Below are 23,166 nucleotides of genomic sequence, written 5' to 3'. Positions count from 1 at the left end.
GTCACCCAGGTGCACCAAAAAAAAAAAAAAAAGAATGGGGGGGTTGGGGGGTGGCGTAGTGGGTAAAGCACATAACTGTTAATCAGAAGGTCACTGGTTCGAACCCCATGGCCACCACCATTGTGTCCTTGAGCAAGGCACTTAACTCCAGGTTGTTCCAGGGGGATTGTCCCTGTAATAATTGCACTGTAAGTCGCTTTGGATAAAAGCATCTGCCAAATGCATAAATGTAAATGTAGGGGTGTCAATCATTGTGACCAATGTGTTTTGGAGAAAAATATTTATTTATTAATGAGATATTTCCCCTCTTTCAATTGTTTTACTTCAATTAAAGGTTAGATTTTAAGAATTTTTTGAATGAAAGATCAAAAATATTTTCAAAGCCTTCTTTGCTCATATTTACTAAGGGTGCCAATATTTTTGTGTGCTCTTCACATCTGCATTAAAGGAGAGTCAGAGGTCAGTGGAGGTTACAGCATTGTTATGGTAATTTGGATTAGTGTCACTGTTTAAGATCTAAATAGTGTGCAGGAATACAATTGAAACAGAGTGTTACCAGCTGCTTTGGAAAAGAGTCTTTATGATATTGGTAAAGTACCCTGGAGCTCTTCTATTCATCTTCTCAAACAAACTGAAATACTGAAATTTCCTCCCTGTCCTCAGTTTTTGCTGTCTCATGCATGGTCAGTGATCCCATGCCAAATACTATGTGCACTGAGATCTGAAAAAATAAAGTATCGTCTTGTTTTGTAGAAGTTGATTAGTTTTCTTTTGCTGAGTTGATTGGATCACTTGATACTCTTCGTCTTGGGCTTCTTGCCATAAGGAGAAAGAGACATGCCACCTTGCACAGTGTAGTCTCATTAATGTTTCAGGGTCATTAATCAGCAAATTTTCTCAAAAATTGGCTCTGTTTAACACACAGAGGTAACAGTAGCCTTTTGTGAGGGTTCAGAGTCACAGAGCGTATTAAGGCCAGTTTATAATTCTGCGTCAAACCTATACCGTAGGCTCCACGTAGTGGCCAGTGTGGTGATTTGCATTTAAATTTCTGCATCGGTGTGTCTGTATCATTCTGTGAGTGGACAGCCAAGTGCTAGTACTGTATATTGAGAGAAAAGGCCTTCATTTCTGAAATAACTATACATTTAATAAATAAACAAAGGCAAAATAATTTGTGGATTCAGAAGTATTTATTAAATTATTGTAGCATTAAAAACGAGTATATCAAGCATTTTGTTTTTTATACATGTTGCCTGCCATGCAGAGAGAAAATAAATCAGGGATATACTCTATGCTTGCTTTTGAGTCGCTTAATAATCAATTCATATTTTTATTCTACTTTGAGGCTCAGTGCTTAAAAAAAATACAATTAAAATAAAACTAATAAAAAAACTTTCACTTGACCAACACAAAATCTGTGTCATTTTACAGCTTAGAAGCTGGACTTTATAATGAATATATAACGTCATGGTTACTATTGTAACCTCTGTTCCCTGATGGAGGGAACGAGACGTTGTGTCGAATGTAGTGATACAAGGGGTCTTTCTTGAGAGCCTCATGTACCTTTGTATTTGAGAAAAGGCCAATGAGAAATTGGCAGACAGAATTTGTATGTCCCTTCCAAGGACATACGGGTATAAAGGGAAGCGGACGTGCATCTAGTCAGTCAGGTTTTTCACTGAGGAGCCGAGAGTAAGGTTCGGCCATTTACAGTGGTAGGTCTAGTGTCATGGCAAGGGGACACAATGTCTCATTCCCTCTATGAGGGAGCGGAGGTTACAACAGTAACCGTGTTGTTCCCCTTCTGTCACTCACTCGACGTTATGTCGAATGTAGTGACACAAAGGGTCTCATTTAAAAACGCCATGCACTAGACCGTGTTACGTGAACTGCTGACACAGGTGCAAGCAAGCTACTGTGTGCTAGAAGCAACTGTATCGGCCACACGTAACCCTCCCCAATGCCCCAGAAAAGTGTCATATGCAGTTCTTAGGTTCCCAGCACCCCTGAGGGGGGAACAAGCGACATGACTATCATTGGAGCAAGCTGGCCTACCGCGGCCTTTTCTCTCTCTATGTTTCTCGTCATTGAGCATAAAGTGACTGGGGCTATCTTAACGCTATAAAACGCATCAGGGAAGGCGTTCTTTTCCGTTCCTATTCTTTCACGTGGAAAAGACTCTCTGGAGACCTGGGGGGAGGTAACATGTGGCCAATAATTTACATGGGTTGTCAAGCCACACGTGGAAGTGGCGCGGTGGTAGGTCCTACCTAGTAATGGAGGAGCTCTACAAACACAGCGAAAGGGGCAGAGAGACTGCCCAAGGGAGACGCGGGTCCGCTCGCAAGGGGACCGTACCATGGAAAATACACACAGGGGGACAAGTCCACACGAGGGCCCGACCTGTGTAGCACCTATTCCAGGGATCTGTCGCGAGGAGCGTGAGATCTGAGAACAAAGTCTGTGTGGGACAGTAAGGAGCCGCTAAGGTGACTTGTTCCACGTCCTCCCTGACCTTGCACAGCACCAGTGCAAGAAGGCTCACTGGGGGAAATGCATGCTTGCGCAGCCCCCGAGGCCAGCTGTGCGCCAGCGCGTCTGTCCCCCAGAGGGGCCTCCGTTAGAGAGTACCAGTGCGGACAGTGGGAATTGTCTTGGGAGGCAAAAAGGTCTACCTGTGCCATGCCGAACTGGTCCCAAATTAGCTGGACCATCTGGGGGTGGAGCCGCCACTCTCCAAAGGAGGAGATGGTGGGCGAGTTGTGACATATTTCGAGAGCCAACAACTCTCGTAATATCATACCCCCAGCAATACAGCCAGCAACTCTAGGCAGTTGATGTGCCAACGCAGCACGGCAACCCAACTCAGTTGAGAGGCGTCTATGGTGACCACGACACGTATGGACACCTGCTGTAGGGGGACTACTGTACACAGAAAACAGAGGTCTGTCCAAGGGTTGAAAGTCTGATGGTAGGAAGGGGTGATTAACCCACGGTACATGCCGTGGTGCCATGTCCATCTCGGGACTCGAGTCTGAAGCCAGTGCTAAAGCGGTTTCACATGCATCAACCTGAGCGGTGCGACCGTGGCTGAGGATGCCATATTCTCCAGGAGCCTCTGGAACTGTTTTAGAGGAGCCGCTGTGCCGGGCACAAAGAGAGCGAGGCACGTTAGCACCGATTGCGCACGCTCATTTCTGCATGAGCATTTTGAACGGGAGTTTGTGTAAAGCCCGGTTGAGAACTCCCAAGTCCAATATTGGCTGCAACCCACTGCCTTTTTTGGGTACGATGAAGTAAGGGCTGTAGAACCCTTCTTCATCTCGGCTGGAGGGAAAGGCTCTATCACATCCTTGAGTAGCAGAGTTGTAATCTCTGTACGTAAAGTGCTGGCATTTTTGCCAGGCATCGAAGTGGAGCGAATACCACTGAAACTTGGCAGGAGCCTGGCGAATTGAATCCTGTAGCCGAGTCGGATGGTCCTGGAAAACCAGCGCAACGTGTTGTGGCTGAGAGCGGAGCCCTGACCCGAGGTACCAATTGTCAAGCCGTGAAGGCTGTGGGGAGGACGGAGGTTTACAATCCAACCCGATGCTCACGGCAGCCCGGGAAAGCATGTCGGCCATCTGCGCATCAGCCTCAGATTGGGCGGGCTGACCCGAAGGTGGCAGCCCAGTCGAGTCTTCTGCGTCAGATGCCTGAATACTCTCTGATGCAGCACCGACGTCATAATCCAACTCAGGGGGCTCGAGGGAGCCCGGACGGAAGCAAGCAAGCGTGCCGGGTTGAAACTGAGCCCGCTGCCATCCCCAAATCGCCTCCATCGCCAGCCGGGTCGTCCTCAATCCCATGGGAAGAAGGAGCGATGTGGTGGTCGGCTGAAATGGCATTCACTTTAACAAATGAACAAATGCATTCACAGCGTGCAGAGAGGGAGAAAGCCGCTGGAAACGTGCCGTAGATCCAACAGCAATGCTCTGGTTAGAGGTGAGTGGGGCAGTAGTGAGACTCAGCTTGCTTGACTCCGAAGAAAAAATCTGACTGACAGAAGCACGTACGCTTCCATTTATACCCGTATGTCCGGGGTGGGATATTTCTCAAATCCAGAGGTACAAGAGGCTCTCAAGAAAGACCCCCTTGTGTCACTACATTCGACACAACGTCGAGTGAGTGACAGAAGGGGAACTCTTTAACAGGTGCTTTTAAATTAGCTGAAAAAATAGAAGTGTTGAGTTTTCACAAGTTATGAAATATGATTTTGTGCACCACGGCTCTGTCTTATCTGTAAGGCAATGTCTCAAACTGCCATTCAGTGTGAACGGCGACATTGCAGAAAAGCAACAACTCTGTGAACTTTAAAAGAAGCTGATTCACATCTAAGAGAATGATATGAGGGATTTTGTTTGCACATGTGCTGCAGTTTGACAGACAAAACCCTGCCTCAGAGTTGCCCAGCTGGTCTTTGTTGAGGGATTTCCGCTCGGTTGCCCTCGGGGACCTGAGCATGACCATTCTGCTTTGAGACAGCCGAGGTGATGGAAAGGTGGGGAAGAAATGAGGGAAGCGGAGAAGAGAATGGGAGGAGGAGGTTTGAGTTTCTGTGACCATCTGTTGTCTATACAATACAGCCTGTGCACAAAGCAGGTTTATACTTCTGTCAGTTCAGAGGCACACATCATGGAGCTGGAAAACCTTTTAACCTCACCACACACTCTATGACATCATACAGAGGGTATGGTGGTTTCTAGCAGTGCCAGTGGAAACATGTCTGGTCTAAAATATTGTCATTACAGTGGGAATATTAAAAGACAGAGTTCCTCTGCTCCTTTGAGTTCACTCAAAATAAATATGAAATACAGGCATTCCAGCCAGGGAGGCTTCCATATTTTTTTTTTATGTGATTTAAAAAAGATGATATGGTAATGCATATGTTTTTGGGAATATATGAAGAATGGAGCGTAATGGGTTAACCCACTTGTATGCAACTGTAATTTATCTCTGTCCATTTTGCCTTTTGTATAGGGCATGGGGAAAAGCCACATCTTGATATGGTGCTACCTGACATTGAGTATCCTTGAGGCTTGAGCAGAGACAAACACCTGTTATTTTAATGTTTCTCTGTTGATTTGAAAGACCAGTTGTCTACATATTTACATTTCCTGACAAAAATGTAAGTGATGCTTGCCCAAGAAAAACTCGCTACCACAATGCTACAGTGTTTTGGGTGATTGCAACCGTATATGGTTGCTAATGCTAATATGTTCAGAGTAGTTTTTAGCACATTACTGCAATAGCCTGGGTAGCCTGGGCGTATTTAGTTGGTTGCTAGGGTGTTTTGGATGATTGCTAAGGGACTGCTCACCCAAATCAAAAGAGCTCACCTCCAAGTCTCATATTTTGATACCTGTATGGCTCAGGATATAGGATTCTTTTTCATCCATTTTATCATTTGATTGCTTTTCTTTGGGAAACATCAAGATTATCCTGAGAAATATTTCAGGAAAGTTTATTCTCATTGTAACGTCACATAATGTTATGCGGCATCAAGGAGTCCTCGACGTTGACTAAGGATCTCGATGCAGAGGGAGTGCTCGATCCTTTGGCACTGGAGCACTGCATCAACCGGCAACCGAAAGGGATGGCTGAGGGGTCCAGTGCCATTGCCTGGCGTTGTGGATGGAAGCAGTACAGGGGCCGACAGGCTCATCTCTCTCTCCTCACTCTGCTTTCTCCTCACTCTCTCTCTATTTTCCCCCCCTCTCCTCTCCCTCGTCCTGTTCCCACTACCAAGCACGTGCGGGTCAAACCCAGAGACTGAAAACAGCTGAAATGTTGTAATTTTGAAATATGCAACAACGGCAGCTGATCTTCTTAAATCTGTAGACCCTCAATCACATCACGTGAAACAGCTTTTCCATGCCCTGTGCTTAAGTCGTTTTCCTCTCGTGCCAGTCACAAATCTGATCCCTGATTTCAGTTCAAATGTTTAGCTGCCTTTCTTGTGTTTCTGTAAACAAAAGTATTGTGAAATCTAAAGCTAATTTTGTTTGGGGAGGGAACGCCTACAGAACACGTTCACCGATTGAGGTTTTTAATCTTGTTTAGTCTCGTCACACGTGCGTGTGATGATTGATGTCAAGAGAGATTGATTGTTAGCTGTCTTCCTCTGCTTGTCAAACAATGGGAAAGCACATTAGCATACAGTTTCAGCATCCCCACCCCTTCTTTTTCTGTTTTTTAAAGGCCCAGTTAACTCAGTCCCATAGGCCCTGTGCATTAGAGCTACTTTTAGCAAGGCTTTTAAAAAGAAACCTGAAAGAGATCCTCTGTTGATAGAGGATACATTGGAGTGTGGAACAGTTTAGAAAAGAGATGACACAATGGTCTCCTCAAAGATGGCATATTCTTAAGTGCATGCTTACTAGAAATGCCAATATCAGTCTGCCTGGGTTTAAAATGGATGTACCTTTCTGGTATTTCAGGCTATTTTTAAGCTTTTACGATTGTATGGAAGATGGCGCAGCTAGACATACTGTAAATGACATTTGGGGGTATGCCCTTAAGCATTTTATTAAAATGCAAAGCAACCTAATGTACAAGTATAAATAATTCAAACCAGGCAATTTGAGGAATTTAAATTCTGTTATTAATGCTGCAATAAAGGTTTGATCAAAAAGAGAATAAAATAAGTGATCAACTGAAAAAATAGAAAAACAGTTCTGAGAAAAGTTGCAATTAAATTAAAATATAAGCAATAATTACCTTGTGCTGCTTCGTTGGTACAGCTATTTGGTTTATATTTTGTATGGGGTGACAAAGACTACAAGTTAAAATCTTGGAAAAATGTGCTTTTTAAAAAAATATTATGTTTTTTAATAGAATAATAACATTGCAGCTGTATGTCAGGGATATTAAGAAATTCAGACTAATCGCACTGTGAATTTCTGTCACTGAAATCGGTCTGTGCTTACCGAAACTCGAACCAGTGCCCCAAGTGGACAAAATTGTTAGTGTTGTTGAACGTATGTATGGGCACGTGTAAGCTTCAGTTTCCAGGTGAAATGTTTACAGTTATGCCAAAAGCTAGTTGTTTTTAGTTGTAAATTATGTAATACAGTCAACAGGAATGCACAGGTAAATGTAAACACATTTTAATTGATGCAATAATGTTGGGTGATTCTTCTTGTCAGTAATTTGGCGGAATGGGGTCGATTTCAGGGTACAAGAACATTTTAAAGCACCATGTTTATTTTCCTGTGTGATTATCTTGGCACAGTTTATTTTTTGATTTGATTAACTTGACATGCTCTGTACAGTATGGCTCTATCAAACAGATAGATAACTCTATCAATCAGATAGATAACAGCAGAAGTTAGAGTGGTGGCATGGTATTGCACAAGGAGTGGTTTGGAAAAATCCACCCCAGGTAACACTGCTGTCTTTGCATGTAGAGTATATTGGCAGGACCTGCCAATGGTTCTGTCTTAAAGCGATGGTATATTTCACACATGCGTGCTGTTATGTCTTACGCATGGTCGTGCGTTCTAGTCTTTTAAAGTATACTCTTTTGACCATGACCCCATACAGTTCAATGAATGCGCACAATGACAGCTTTGTGAGACTGTTTATTACAGTCAGATCCAGGTACATGCAGATGGCATGCACAGATGTGGACAATCTGCATGACTATAACATTTGGGCTGCACATGCAGACTGTGCTGTGAACTAAATTTCAAGATGAATTTGATGCACGTAGATAACCAAAGTATATTTTGGCCTTTAGTTGTTCACAATCAATTTGATTGTATTATCATTGTAATAAAGTGATAACTAAATAAAGTCAACTACTATTTGGGGCTACACCCACTTCAGCCCAAGTCTAGTGACGCTCCTGGTCCTGACACACCACTTAAAAACTTGAATGTGTATGGCCTCATTTTAACCACTTCTCTTTTCCAGTATCATGTGTCTATGATCATCTTCATACAGTGTGTTTTGGAAAGAGTGGATATATATTGTGTGTGTGCATGCACATGCTGCTGACAGAACCCAACGCTGTTGCACATGTCGGCTCATTATCAATAGTTGATGAGGATTGATATCCCTGAGCTCTGACCTTGGGGCTTGGGTTTCCTGGCCGAAGCCGGTCCCATTGATCTTTTGGTTCTCATGTGCTGTTGGACAAACTACTCTCTCAACACTCTTTTGGCCGTCTGAATGCTCACACTGTGAGGACTGTCAGTGTAAAGTCTGGTTTACACTGCCCCAACAAACGGCAACATTACAAACATTCTAATAATGGCTTTTATTGTATTTATAATGTTGGGAACAGAACTGTCATAGTCACACTGCCCCAACTAACACCAACAATCTTGTTACATTTACAGACTTTTTTGGGGGTGTGATTCAAATGTGAAGAAAACAAATGGCTCACAACAGCAGGAAGTGATGACTGGTCTTAACAGCCAGACATGTTTTTTGTTTTTGCGTCTCCATATCTGCATTCTTGGCCTTCCGATCAAAAACATGGATGTCGGTGGCTAGACCACCCTTTCATTGCAGCTGTTTTCATCATAAATAGAAAACAGGAAGTAATGTGTGGGTTAAGCTGTAGCTTCTGGGGGTTTGTTCTATAATAGTACTCTGGAATAATGTGGACAAGGAAGGGCACTGATTCCTGTCAGGAATTTATTAGTGATGGTTTTTACTGTTGTTCTTAGGCTTATGAATTTTAACAAACCCCTAACCCTAAGGCTGATTTAGCTTTGATGGGTAACTCATTGTGTATAGGAAGAGGTCAGTGCCGGGCCGGGCTATTAGGATGTGCGCTGAGTTACCGCAATAAGCTGGGAGAGGGATAAAGAGGAGCCGGAGAAGCCAGTTGGGGAAAGAGAGGGAGGTGCACACAGCCGCTAAACATGTGCATTCCGCCTGTTGGACTGAAAAGTCATCATAATGAGCGAGTACACATATTATTATATTAGCATATAATAATATGTTAATTTTCTAAGCAAACAGACATATGATTTTCATCTGATAAAACAGGTGAAAGAAAGTCACGTGGACTTACATTGAAGGAGAAACCCGAGCAATATCTAGGGACCAGAATATCATAGCGACTTGGGAGTGGGCTCATTTTACTTGGGCCAGTAAGCAACCACCCAAAACACCCTAGCATTATGGCATTGAGTTTTGCATGGGGAAACATCTCTTTCTTCTTAACATTGACATGAGAAACAGCCATCTCTTTTTAAACATAGACAAGTACAGGGTTTGGTGCTCTGAAAAGACTTTGGTTTCCTGCATGCGCTATAGGCATAAATAGTGTTCAATGCTGCCCGCATACCCACAATTTGCTCTTAGACCTATCGGGAGGGAGCTTTCGCCCAGTCAAATGCACCACTTTATGTCTGTATGAAAGAGTAGCAAAACTAAAAGGCTGTGGTGGTTTAATGATGGTGCAGGATAGAGACAGAGCAGCAAGGAAATCTTAATGGGGTTTAAGGGTTGGGCTGTGGTAACTTAAGATCACTGCTTGCTTTGGGCAACCCTGCCAACTTCTTTCAGTCTTTCATGGATCAATTGTAAATGGTCTCTGATATCCTCTCTATATCATTATGTTCTGTTATCAGCACTTTTTTAAAGAACATACTATTCCTGCACTTTGTCATTGTACATTGTACCATTCATATACTAAGTTGCTGTAACAACCAAAAATAGCAAGGAAATCTCTCATCACAATGTGTTTAAAAGTGATCTTATGTACAACCCCTTGAAACTATATGATTTGAAATCTGCAATCTTTGCTCATGGGCACTTAGTTCTATACCCAATTGTTTTTGAGTCAATCACCTGGCCATAAATGCCATGACATTACCATGAAAAATGATGTCATGATGACATTGATGATTGGCTGATGTCACTATAAGAAGTTGCATAGTCCCAAACACTTCAGCAGATCTTACTCTACTAAGCATATACTGTTTCACCTAATATTTAAGAAATCATTCCGAGAGAGAGAGAGAGCACACACAGGGCAGCTGCCAGTAAAACGCTCTCTCTCTTGCATCACCGTCCGCAGTCAGCCCTTATCCCTCTCGGAGGCTTGATTAGCCTGATAAGGGGTCGGGTGTGTAGAATCACGACCCGGCCCCACACTCCGCCCTGTCACACTGGTACTTAAGAAACTTTTTAATTGTATTATTATTATTATTATTATTAGAACAGTTAAAACTGTTGTGCTATTTACAGGTCCTAAACTAGAAGTTTCAATAAACAGTTAATGCCAAACACCAGTTTCATCTACAACAGTAAGGAGAAGACTCTGGAATTTAAGGTTCATTTAAATGGAGTTTTAATGAGTAAAATGTACCTCCCTAACCTAAAACTTAACCTAAACTAATAGTTTTAAAAATGCAAATGACAGGTAAAAAAAAAAAACACCCTAACCCTAAACCAACACCGAAATCAACGATTGAGCTTAACTTGTATTGAACCTGGAATATTCCTTTCATCAATTTAAAGCAGCATCTGCAATAAAATAAATTATCGTTTTATTTATTGCTTGCAAAAAATTTATTTCGTCAGAATACATGGCTACTTTTGAATGGCCGTCAATCAAGAAAGGTGTACATAATCTACCAGCAAAAGCTAACTGGGCCTAATTAGCAAAACGTTGACCCCTTAAGCTATTCTCTGGCTTTTCTGATTAGTTTGCTGTAGTTAGTTTCTATCTCATATGATTTCTGTCTATTTCTCAGGGAGCTCGTGTGTGGGTTCGGTACCAGGAGCAGCTCCTGCCCTCCACCGTCAGCTGCTGTGATGACCGAACCCTCATCCTCACCACCGACTACGGAGAGGTAAGAAGGACAATCTGCTGAAATATAATTTTGGAAACTTAATTCAAGCCATCTATCTGCTGTTAGTTCACCTAAAAATGCAATTAAAAAGTCTTCAGTTACTCACCCTCATGTCGTTCCAAACCCATATGACATTTCTAAAAAAAAAAGAGACCCTTCATGCTGATCTTTTCCATACAATGATAACTTACAGTGACCAAGGCTTGTCAAAGCTCCAAAATGGACAAAGACACCATAAAAATATACGCCACACAGGGGACCTGGGTAGTTCAGCGAGTACAGATGCAGACTACCACCCCTGGAGTCGTGAGTTTGAATCCAGAGTGTGCTGAGTGCAGGTCTCCTAAGCAACCAAATTGACCCGGTTGCTAGGCAGGGTAGAGTCACATGGGGTAACCTCCTCCTGGTCGCAATAATTTGGTTCGTTCTCGGTGGGGCACGTGGTCAGTTGTGCGTGGATGCTGTGGAGAATAGCAAGAAGTCTCCACACGCGCTATGTCTCCACTGTAACACGCTCAACAAGCCACGTGATAAGATGCACAGATTGACGGTCTCAGACATGGAGGCAACTGAGATTCATCCTCCGCCACCCTGATTGAGGCGAGTCACTACGCCCCCACGAGGACTTAGGAAATTGGGAAATTGGGCATTCCAAATTGGGGAGAAAAAGAGGATAAAAACAAAAAGATTTGTCACACCGAGGACAATTTACAGCAAACAGCTTTTCTTAAATTTTGGGCTGTTCCTCACACAAAGTTATCAGTTAGTTTCACCACTTACATGGTGTTTTTATTTATTTTTTTGACCTCGTTGAAGCTCTACAATCTTTGGTCACTGTATGTTTTCATTATTCACGCTGCCATTTTCCATTCATTCTCTAAAATATCTCCTATTGTTTGCCAAAGAAGAAAGCAATTCCGATTTTGAATAACATGACTGTGAATAAATTACAACAGAATTTTTTTTTGGTGAACTACTGTATACCTTTAATACCTAAATGCGTAAAAAACCAAAATGACCAAACATTGGCATGCTCTTTTTGTAATTATTTTACATTCTAAATGATTGTTAATTATTGTGTAAGCTCATGCAGGTACCATGTGACTGATCTGTTTCTCAGAGATAGAAAAATACCTTTTGTATGAGTAGCAGGAATGTCCGTAAAGCAGTCACCATGTTTAATCAGTGTGGCTCTGTGTTAGACCTTTGTGTCTGGAGGAAATCCTGTTCTGAAAGCACAATGAGCAAGAAAGAGAGAGAATGCAGGTCAGAATATATATATAGTGTGTGTATGTATGTATGTATGTATATATATATACTGATACAGTATATACATCAGATGTGTCAACATGTGTTCTCTGTGCTTTGCTTTGTTAATTCAGAATTTCTTAATGCAATATACAGTTCTGCTTATATAACTTGCGGAATATGAAAGATGTTTATCTTTTTATTTATTATTTTAAATAACAGATAATTAAAACAGCATTTTTATTTAGCACTGCCCAGAGGAAGCTATTTAAAAAAAAATAAGTTTAAGTAAGTTTACATTCCCTTAGGTTTTAATATCATGTGTTCACCCTATGAGCATCAATGACTGTTTGCAGCCTTTTTGGTAGTTGAGTTTTCCCCTGTTTGTCTTGAGTGGGAAAGCTGCTCAATCATTTAGTCTCCAGGTACTGTAAGTTCTTCAGTTGCCTTTCATGAACTGCACATTTGAGTTTTACCAACATTGGCTCAATGATGTTGAGGTGCGGTGACTGTGGGATTTATAAAGATATCTCAAGATATGAAAATCAGGTAGACCAAAGAAAAATAACAGAGAGCGCCTTAGACAAGAAAATTTGGCAAGATACATAGAAAAATACAAAGGTAACTTCAACTCATTCCAGGTTTCTCTCAAAGGTTCTGTAGTGGTCTTAAGTCCCAGACCTCAACATCATTGACTATAGGTACAATAGAGTGTCATGGAAGTAGGCAGGAATGATCTTTTCCTGCCTGTTAGCATGCCCTGCTCCTATGCCAGATTGTTAATGACATGTTCTATAAAACATAGATAGAACACAGGGACCATCTTGCTACAGGATGTCGATTCTGGTTCTCTTTGTGAACGGCCTCATCATTCACCAGTTTATTGTGCACATGAATAGCCATGAATTTGCATGCTTATTAGTGATCTCCATGACCCCATTTACACCTGATATTAAGATGCGTTTTGGATCACATGTGGTCAGGCGAGACACATAGATTTTTACACCTGGTAGCTTAAATGCATCTCCTGTGACCACTTTTGTTTGGATTTGGAGGGGAGGGTCTCTGATTTGATGACGACATCCATTAGTCACTATGTCAGTGTGTTACTGCATGACAATAAATCGCAAGCTTGACAAAAATGGAAATTTCAATGGGAATTTTCAAACCAGGATGGGTGCTTTACATCCTCTTACAAGATTAGCCTATTACTCTGAGATTTCCTACTTTTATTGGATAGTTGAGAAACGCCCATCCTGGTTTGGAAACGGCCACTGATTATTACATTGATATTCCCTACTTTTATTAGATAGTTGAAAATCAGCCATCATGGTTTAAAAATCCCCAAAGATTGGGAAACTCTCTTAATTGTTCAGCAGAGACCTGTACTTCAAGACAAGAAAATCGCAAATAAAGCTGGTGTGCTGTTTCTCCAGATGCATTTGAAATTGGTCTAAGCACAAACGAAAAGAATATTTTTCTATATATTTATAAAAAACAAAAATATTGGAGTACCTGTGTTAGTTGGGCTTCAGATGTGTGTGCTTCTCATCTGCGTCTCTGCATGTTGATATCAGACATACTGAAGAAGATCTTTCGGTTATTTCCAAAATTTTAAACACATGTTCTAGCACAGCAGTTGATTGACAAGTGATGGGTGGCGCTTCACTGCTGTCATGGACATATTTAGGATGGATTAGTGTTTACACCTCAAATGCGATCTGGTCACATACATTTTTGACTACCTCCATTTGTGGTTTTTGTGATCCGATCACATAACGTTTTAGACCTTGTTGAGACCTCCATTTTGCATTGTCCACTTGGGATCAGATAAAAATAAAAAGTCTACTATCACTTCTTTAGTGGATTAGTTTACCCAAACATTATAATTATGTCCTTATTTACTTGAACTCACGTTTTTCCAAATCCATATGGTGTAATTGTTTTTTATGGAACACAAAAGGTGAAATTTTAGGAATATCCTGGCCAAACTTACAAAATATGGTCCAAATGACATTATGGTCAATATGTGCTGTTTTCCAAGTCTTCTGAAGTTATGCAATAGCTGACAGTGAAGTTAGAAAATGTTACTTTTATTTTCTTCATCGTTTTTGAGCTTGATAGCCCCTGTTCTATTTTTAAAAAAAATTTAGATTGTACTGGCTGCTCTTTTACATGCATTAATAATGAATGAAGACTGAATCAAAGCAGTTCTTCAGATAGCAGCTTATTGAAGGGGTATAGTGAATAATGACTTTTAAAATTAAAAATGAATTTGCATGTCTTCAGAAGATTTTTCATATATGGGTGAATTGTCTCTTTAACGTGCCAAACCGTCTAAGACTCTATATATATGAAGCTGCCAGTATTATTTAATGAGCTTACTATGGCATCCATGGCAAAGCAGGGGTCAACAGAGATCAAGAGGCTGTGTGTGAGTTATAGACAGAGTTCAGGGAAGCGTGGAGAAAGTGACACTCCACTGACACACTGCTAATTTATCACTGTTAACACACACAGGTCTGAGGTCACGGTCGAGCTCAAGCTTCTACAGAAGAACCTCCTCCTAACAATGTCCCGCAAAAAAATACTACGGGATGCAACCAGAATGTGACCCCCTCTCAAAACATTAGCACACTCCTCAGCCATGCAGAAGAGCGCCACAGAATTATTTTACCTCTCTTGATCCAATAACCTGCCGAGAGTTTTGAAGAATTTGAAGGAGTGCACCAGATTATTTTTTCTTTCACTCATACAGGCTAAAAAACAGAGAATGAGCAATGAATATTATAATGAAATAAAATGTATTTTATTTATTGAAACATTTATTAAAGTTATTATTTTAGAAACTTAATTAAGAGAGTAAGAAGCTTTTCATTGATAATGTATTAATAACGATCAGAGATGTATCCTCACTTGGCCTTCTGCCATAATCTTTAATTCATTAGAGATCAAGTGTTTGTGCATTTTTTATATAGACAATTTTATCAGAACAAAATGTTGACGAAAACAAGATACTGTTCACCTTGATTAAGGTAGACACCATATTTAATTTAATTCAAATGAAACCTATTGAATAGATATTGTATGTATTCCTTCAACCATCTACCCTGCTTTCAGCTCTATTTCACATCATGGTGTTGTAAAGAAGCAAACCCTGTGTTTTGCTTGGATGGCTTTGTGCAGGGTGTGTCTCTGCCCTGGTACAGCGGATGGGTAGAGAGTAGACTGTTTCCTGTGAAGAATATAGCCATGTAAGCTGGGCTCATGTGTCTGCTCACAACTAGGCCATCCCTATCCTTCCTGCACACACATCATACATATTCATATATTCCCTATACAATACAGCAGGGTGTGGTCTTTTAAACACAAAGCCTCAGGCAGGACATTTGCATGGAAGAGTGATGCCAGTATCTTTATGGCACGTTATCACTTGTCAATTGATCACTTTTACTTCTTTAAACTTAACAAAAATGAGCTAGAACAATAGTTATTTAGTAAATGATCAAATTAATGAGAACTGTATTCCGTGCAAAGCAATGATTATATTTTTCATTACACAGATTGCAGACCCTAGATTTGCTAATATGTGTACAGTAGAAATCTCTCTTTGCTTAGTTGTAACATAGTCATAAACTGGGTTACACAGTACATTTAGTACATTCTTTAGAATTGTATTTATTACTGCTTCTACATAGATGGGTTTCTCATATATACCTTGTTTTATTTCATCTTGTGGTCACAATGGGGTATATCGTTATGAGTGGCCCTGCCCTCAGAGAAAAGGCCACTTTAGGAAAGCATTGATTGTGTGCTTAATAACTCTGGATCAATGCATTTAGCAGATGTGCTCACATGCACAAGCACGTTTAGGAGAGTGTGCCTTTGCTCATGGAGTGCATTGAGGATATTTGTGCACTTTATATTTGGGAGACCATGAAAGCACCTATCGAATATTAAGATTTTAAATAGAATACATTTAAAAGATTGCAATTTTGCATGCAAATCATACTGTATATTATTTGCCAACTACAAAAATGTCAAATTAAATAAAGTTTAAAAGCAATTTCAAGACATTCCATGAAAAGAAACCAAAACAAAAAAGTTTTTTGAGTTTTTTTATTTAAGTTGCGCTGGCTGTTATGGCAGTCATCTTGGACTTAACTCAGCTTTATGCAAAAAAATAAATGCTCTCTGTTGTCTATGCCATTGTAGAAATGCACTATTCGCAGGCAGCCATTACTGATTTGTTCAGAGATAAAAAGTGTCTGATAATTGTCAGTTTACCAATATATAGTGAGTAGTATTCAGTTGGTCATGTGTGCTATTTATAAGTCATTTTCTCATTTAAAATATACTTTTCAAAAGTATTAATTTCTTTAGGGGCAAAACTTTTTTAAAGAGGGAAAAAAAATTTAAATACACCTTTAAATCTCTATGCGCATAAAGTATTGGAGGAAGTCTTGGTAGTAAGGGAAGAGAAATAATCCAGGACAATGGAAGCTGTTCTGTTAAACACAACAATACATTAGTGGGATTATGGTATTTTACAATAGATAGCAGCATATTGTAACACAAATAATATTTAGCAAATAATCATATAATCGGTACAGATTCCAGTAAATGTCATTTATTTATCCAGTGTAGGACAGCACTGACTGCACTGCTTGATCTTTAATGTTTTATTGATGACCTAATACTCACAGGTCCATTGCTGAGCCATCAGAGGTGATGTTCCTGCTTACTGGCACACTATCAACACTGAAACCCATTGTTATGTCTGAATGCCTGTAATGTGCTAATAACAGTATGTGTTAATTTGTTGAATGCAACAGTATACTCTTACCTGGGGCACCGACATGATCATAGACACTGTCAATGTATTAGCTCTATTCTATCTGCTCACTATTTGATTTGTAGCCGCCATGCTGTTCAGTAAATAAATTCTCATTTGACGCTTGCTTTATTCTACTCCATCCACTTTGAGAACTTAGCAGTGCGATTCTGCAGAAATTAAATTTGTTTATGACAAATTGCTTGCTATGTTTCTCATTTGTAAGTCAGTTTGGATAAAAGCATCTGATAAATTACTGCATGTAAATGATAGTATTTGTGGTCAGCATATTCTTTTTGAAACTTGACCCAGCATAACACCTTGTTGGTAAAAGGCTGGCGCTGTCCATGGTGCTAGAGCAGCCAGACAGTGGCGAGATACCACGATACACATGAAAATTACTTCAGTGGTCATGTTTTTTCAGTTGGAACTGATACAGACACAGAAGAATGGGCTGTACATGCTCGTTCAAAAGGTGGGCATTCAACTAACTCCTATAAAGGAGATATACGTGCTGGGGAACAGTGTGCTTTTTGCCCAGTTGACATTAGACCAGATTTTCCATATGGAAAAGCAGCAAGTCTCTGTGTTCGATCAGTAGTGCCTCTGATTGTCTTGTAATAACCTATCAATGAGGTAATTCAAAACACAGATACACCATTCATTTTCTATGGGGCGAGCACTGCATCGATACATATATTGAACATGCGGTGAGCCAGAGACAGACTGAAATGAAGGACTTTAAATTGATATACAGTTCCCTCGAATGCTAATCTAAAAAAAAAAACTGGCTGTAACGCGGTGCAATACGTACATGAAGTACGTTTCCTTCAGATCTATTGATGCAAGTCAGGCCCGAGGATGGATGGAGCGAATCAAACATCTCAGAACTAGAATGGGCCGAAGCCTGCAATCCTTTTCAGGAATGAGGTAATAACAGCTGCAAATCCCGCTGTGTGTGTCGCAGTATGTGCACTCAACACCGACAGATTGTGCTCGATCATTGTAAACACCAGCTCTGACATGCCCGTGAGGTCTTGCCACACATTCGCGCAGTGGGACAGCAGGCTTAATAATTCATGTGAATAAACCAGTATTTTGGTTTATTCCAGCGTGCCAGTATTTTGACAGGTCGTTATAAACTTCAGGGAAGAACAGGGCAGATCTACGGGATGCGGTCACTTGATGGCTTCCGGACTGCAGGAACTATTCATCAAGGTGAGATTGTGTAGGTCCCTCTGGAGAAGACCACTCGATAACACGCTCTTCGGTCGCTCTTGAAAGGATGCAAAGCATTTTCTTGTCAGTGGTGCATACACGCTTTTCACATTTGCTGGGTGAAGGGGCGGTAAAGTAATACTCTAACCACTCACCTGATGCAGCGATAGACATGACATTGTCATCATCCCCAGCATCAGAACCACCGAACGAGACGAGGCCTTGCACTCCTGAGGACCGGAGCTTGTCATACACATAATATATCGGCATAGATGCGTTACATGGAGATTGAGGGGTTCAAGGGGAGTGACCAACACGAGGACCACTTCAAATTCATCCTGAAAGACCTTGCGGCCCCACAGTGCCTCCTCGTTTGATGCATCGGGTGTCACAGGAGAGGCGGGTGGGAGAGCGCGGGAAACTGAATCGTCCCTCAGAACGAGGGCAATTCGCTAGCGAAGCATCTTGAGACTCATGCCTTCACAGTGAGGGCAATCTGTCTCCATGAGAGCTTACTCTGCGTGGGCGCGGCCCAGACAGTGAATGCAGCTCTCATGCTGATCTAACAACGGGATGTGCCTCTCACACAAGGAACACTTACGGAACAACATCTTTAAAAATATTTATGTGTGTGTGTGTGTGTGTGTGTACACACAATATAACAATGTACAATTGCTTATAATAATACACAACTCCTTCCAAATCGCTGTGGGGAATCAGGATGGTGAAGCGGCCCGTTACCAGAAAAGTGTGATTTATTTTGCATTAGTGAATAATGGCATAAAGTGCATTACTGTAAATACACAAGATGTTGTCTGTATGATTCAGCAAATTAATTAAATCCTCATCCCTCTAGGACATCAGTTAGGTAGATTAAAAAGAACCAATTCAAATGCAGTGTGTAATAGAGACGTTACCCTTGTACTTTCACATAACGTAGTGTGTCATAGTATATCTGAGGACAGATCGTGGAGGAAGAGTTCAGGACAGTAAAAGTAATGGGAGTGCTCTGAAGATGTCATGGGGGGTATAGTTTCAGGTATGTGACACAACTTGGCAGAAAGAGAGACGGAGAGAACGAGCAGGCCTGGGCAAATCAGTAAAACAAGCTACAGGCACATATACCCCTGTCACATATACTGCTGTAAATCAGCTCTATCTGGACTCAAAGGGCACACCGCAAAATGCTCAATGAAATGGAGTAACAGCTAAAGACTTGAAGGAATCATTGGAACTGGTTAACATCTCTATTCATGAAATGTCTACTAAATGGAAAACATTAAACAGACATTGTGTCCATGGCAGGACACCACGAAGGAAGCCGCTGTCTGAAGTTTGGCAAAAGTCACCTTGACACTCCACAATGCTACTGGGAGAATGTTTTGTGGGCTGATAAAACTAGAGATTTAATTGTTTGGGAAGAACATGCAGCACTACGTATGGCATAAAAAGGGCACCGCATACCAACATAAAAACATCATCCCAATGGTGAAGTACGTTGAAGGGAGCATCATGATTTGAGGATGCTTTGCTGCTTCGGGGCCTATACCACTTACAATCATCGAGAGAAAAATTAATTTTCAAGTTTATCAAGATATCCTACAGGATAAGGAAAATGCTAGGGAGGCTTTGTGCCAGCTGAAGGTTAGTAGAATTTGGGTAATGCATCAGGACAATGACCCTAAACATTGAAGTAAATCCACTACAGAATGGCTTCAAAAAAAGAAAATTCACCCTTTGGAGTGGCCCAGTCAAAGCCCAGACTTTAACCCAATAGAAGATAACACACCAGACATCCTAAGAATATAGCAGTTCTGTAAAAAAGAATGGTCCAAAATTCCTTCTGAATGTTGTACAGGTCTAATACGCAGCTACCTTAAACGCTTGGTTGAGGTCATTGTTGCCAAAGGAGGATTGACCAGTTATTAAATCCAATGGTTCACTTACTTTTTCCACAACACTGTGAATGTTTAATAGGATGTGTTCAATAAACACGTGAAAGATTATAATTGTTTATGTGCTGTTAGCTTAAACACATTGATGTTTGTCTATACTTGTGACTTTGATGAAGATGAGATCACATTTTATGACCAATTCATGCCAATTCCAAAGGGTTCACATACTTTCTCTTGCCACTGTATGTGTTGCTAATCCATCTTTTTGTGTTTGTGTGTGTTAAAGGTGATCACTCTGGATCTGGGTGAGGTGAATAGGCTCAAGGTGTTCCCAATGCATCCCACCAGCATCAGTGGAGTGGAGGACATGTCCACTCTGGCCGAATTACATGAGGCCGCCATCATGCATAACCTCTACCTGCGCTACCAAAAGGACCTCATTTATGTAAGCTATGTTTTTTATACACAACCACATATTTGCACACAGCAGGCGTTGTTGCATTAGACACACATGTTCATGTTTAAAGAAGTGTTGTCCCCCCCATATTTCCATACATCCTCTCACATAATGGATCAAAAATGTAAACACTGTAAGCTATTCGTTTTTTGTTCTGATTGGTGGCCATTTTCCTTGCAGACTAACATTGGCTCCATCCTGGCAGCTGTGAATCCTTATAAAAAGATTGCAGGTCTTTATGACACAGAGGCGGTGAACGTGTACAGCAAACATCACCTGGGTGAACTACCTCCACATATTTTTGCTGTGGCTAACGAGTGTTACCGCTGTCTGTGGAAGAGGCATGATAGTCAGTGTGTGCTCATCAGGTAACGTCCAGCTAGTTCTACATTGGCTACTATCTTGGAGTTAAAGTAATCACATGACATGAAAATTCTGTCATGGAGTATAAAGAGATTTTTAAGGAATTAAATTGCAATTTTAATGGATAGTTAATCAGATGTGCTTGATATAAAACTCACTAGAGTTTTTGTTGGTATTTTGTGCACACAAAATGACTGATGTACATAGCTGTTCTGGTAATGTACTATTCCAAAGGACTGTAATCCAATCAGAGCACATCCACTGAATCTAGAAATGGATTACATTGGATTTATAAAGCTTAGTACAGTGGTTTTCATTTTTTTTAAACAACACTTTTGAAATTAGAGGGGGAAAAAAGAAGAAGAAAAAAAATAAACTTGAAACAAAAACTCCAAAAGTGCACTGTTGCAGTGATCATTTGTATTAACATGTGCTGTGTGTTTGTTGAAAGTGGAGAGAGTGGTGCTGGGAAGACGGAAAGCACCAAACTGCTGCTGAAGTTTCTGTCTGTCATGAGTCAAAACTCGACAGGCTCTCCACTCTCAGAGAAAACCACACGGGTGGAGCAGGCCATCGTAAAGAGCAGGTAACACACACACACACACACACACACACACACACTCACACACACTGTCACATACAGTATACTTTATACCAGGGTAGACTCTAAACAATTAACCCCCAAAAGTGTCAAGCTTTTACATTTTTTTTATTTTTATATTATATTAAATATTTAAACAGAGTTACTATTTGAGCTAGGTGTAAATAGCACATGGCACACAGTACTGCTATTTGCACTCAAATAGTCTGGTGGAAACACAAATATTTTTAGTAGAATATCTCAGCTCTGTAGGCCCATACAATACAAGTGAGTGGTGGCTAGAATTTTGAAGGTCCAAAAAGCACATAAAGGCAGCATAAATTTAATCTATCGACTCAAGTGGTTAAATCTATATCTTCAGATGTGGGTGAGAAACAGATCAATATTGAAGTGCTTTATTCCTATAAATTCTCCTCCCTGCCCAGTAGGTGGTGATGTGCACAGAGAAGGCGAATCACAAAAACAAAATAAGAAGAATGTGAAAGTGAAAGTAAGAATTATAGTAAAAAAAAAAGTCTTAAATATTTATCTGTTTCTCACCCACACTTATCATATCGCTTCAGAAGACATGGATTAAACCTCTGGAGTCTTATGGATTACTTTTATGCTGCCTTTATATGCTTTTTGGAGCTTCAAGTTTCTGCCACCATGGACCTACAGAGCTGAAATATTCTTCTAAAAATCTTTGTTTGTGTTCTGCTGAATTGAAAATGTCATACACATCTGAGATGGCATGAGGGTGAGTAAATGATGAGAATTTTAATTTTTTGGGGTGAACTGTCCCTTTAAAGGTTGATTACCTCGAAGTGAATTAGTCACAGTGAAATCAGGGACTTCAGAAAAGGGTTTGATCTGGGTCAAATTAACCATAGTTAATATTGTAGTAACCAGTTTTTGGAAGAGGTCATAGTTTTAATGCAGTATACCATGGTTTTACTACAGTTATATAATGTTAATATAGTCACCATGTTTATTTTTGTGGATTCTATAACTTAACTACAAAATACTAGTGATACTATGGTTACTGTAGTAAAACCATGATAATTTTTTGTAAGGTAAGGTTAGGGTTAGGGTTAGAGTTAGGGGTTGGTGTAGTATGTCTATGGGACTCAAAACACGCTAGTAGTGTAGTAGCACGCTGTGTTGTATGGCGCTAAATCAAAACAATAGCTATAGAAGGTTAATTTCTGACACATACTTTATACTCATCTACATTGTTATCTTCCTTCGATTTTATCACTTTTATTTTGATCTTCTGTTCCAGTCCAATAATGGAGGCATTTGGAAATGCAAAAACGGTTTACAACAACAACTCCAGTCGCTTTGGCAAGTTCATTCAGCTTCACTTCTCTCAGAGTGGCAACATCCAGGGTGGCTGTATTATTGATTATTTACTTGAAAAGGTAGCTATCTTTTTGATTTGCTAATGTAATACAAGATCGTTATAGCCCTGCACATATAATATATTCTTGTCTCACAGATACATTTTCCTGTAAATGCTTAACATTTTAAATTACATTCCAGAACCGAGTTGTCCGGCAGAATCCGGGAGAGAGGAACTATCATATTTTCTATGCCTTGTTGTCAGGTGCTAACCGTGAGCACAGAGGTGAGATGTCTCTCAATGAAGGAGAAGAGAATATACCATGCCAAAACAAATGCACTTCAGTCAAATGTTTTGACACATC

General features: G+C 40.6%; 1 protein-coding gene across 1 annotated transcript in view; it reads left to right on the top strand.

Moving 5' to 3' along the window:
• The window catches only part of myo10l3 (myosin X, like 3), a 95,989-nt gene that overhangs the window by 16,538 nt on the left and 56,285 nt on the right, over positions 1-23,166 (top strand). Inside the window, exons 2-7 of the mRNA XM_052142810.1 lie at positions 10,764-10,862; positions 20,344-20,502; positions 20,695-20,882; positions 21,329-21,463; positions 22,743-22,881; positions 23,003-23,087. Of these exons, the coding sequence (XP_051998770.1) occupies positions 10,764-10,862; positions 20,344-20,502; positions 20,695-20,882; positions 21,329-21,463; positions 22,743-22,881; positions 23,003-23,087 (805 nt within the window). The remainder of the gene's footprint in view (positions 1-10,763; positions 10,863-20,343; positions 20,503-20,694; positions 20,883-21,328; positions 21,464-22,742; positions 22,882-23,002; positions 23,088-23,166) is intronic.

The sequence above is a fragment of the Xyrauchen texanus genome, chromosome 14 (assembly GCF_025860055.1).
Source record: "Xyrauchen texanus isolate HMW12.3.18 chromosome 14, RBS_HiC_50CHRs, whole genome shotgun sequence".
NCBI lineage: Eukaryota > Metazoa > Chordata > Actinopteri > Cypriniformes > Catostomidae > Xyrauchen > Xyrauchen texanus.
Note: the sequence above shows the minus strand (reverse complement) of the source record. Positions and strands in the feature narration are given on the sequence as shown.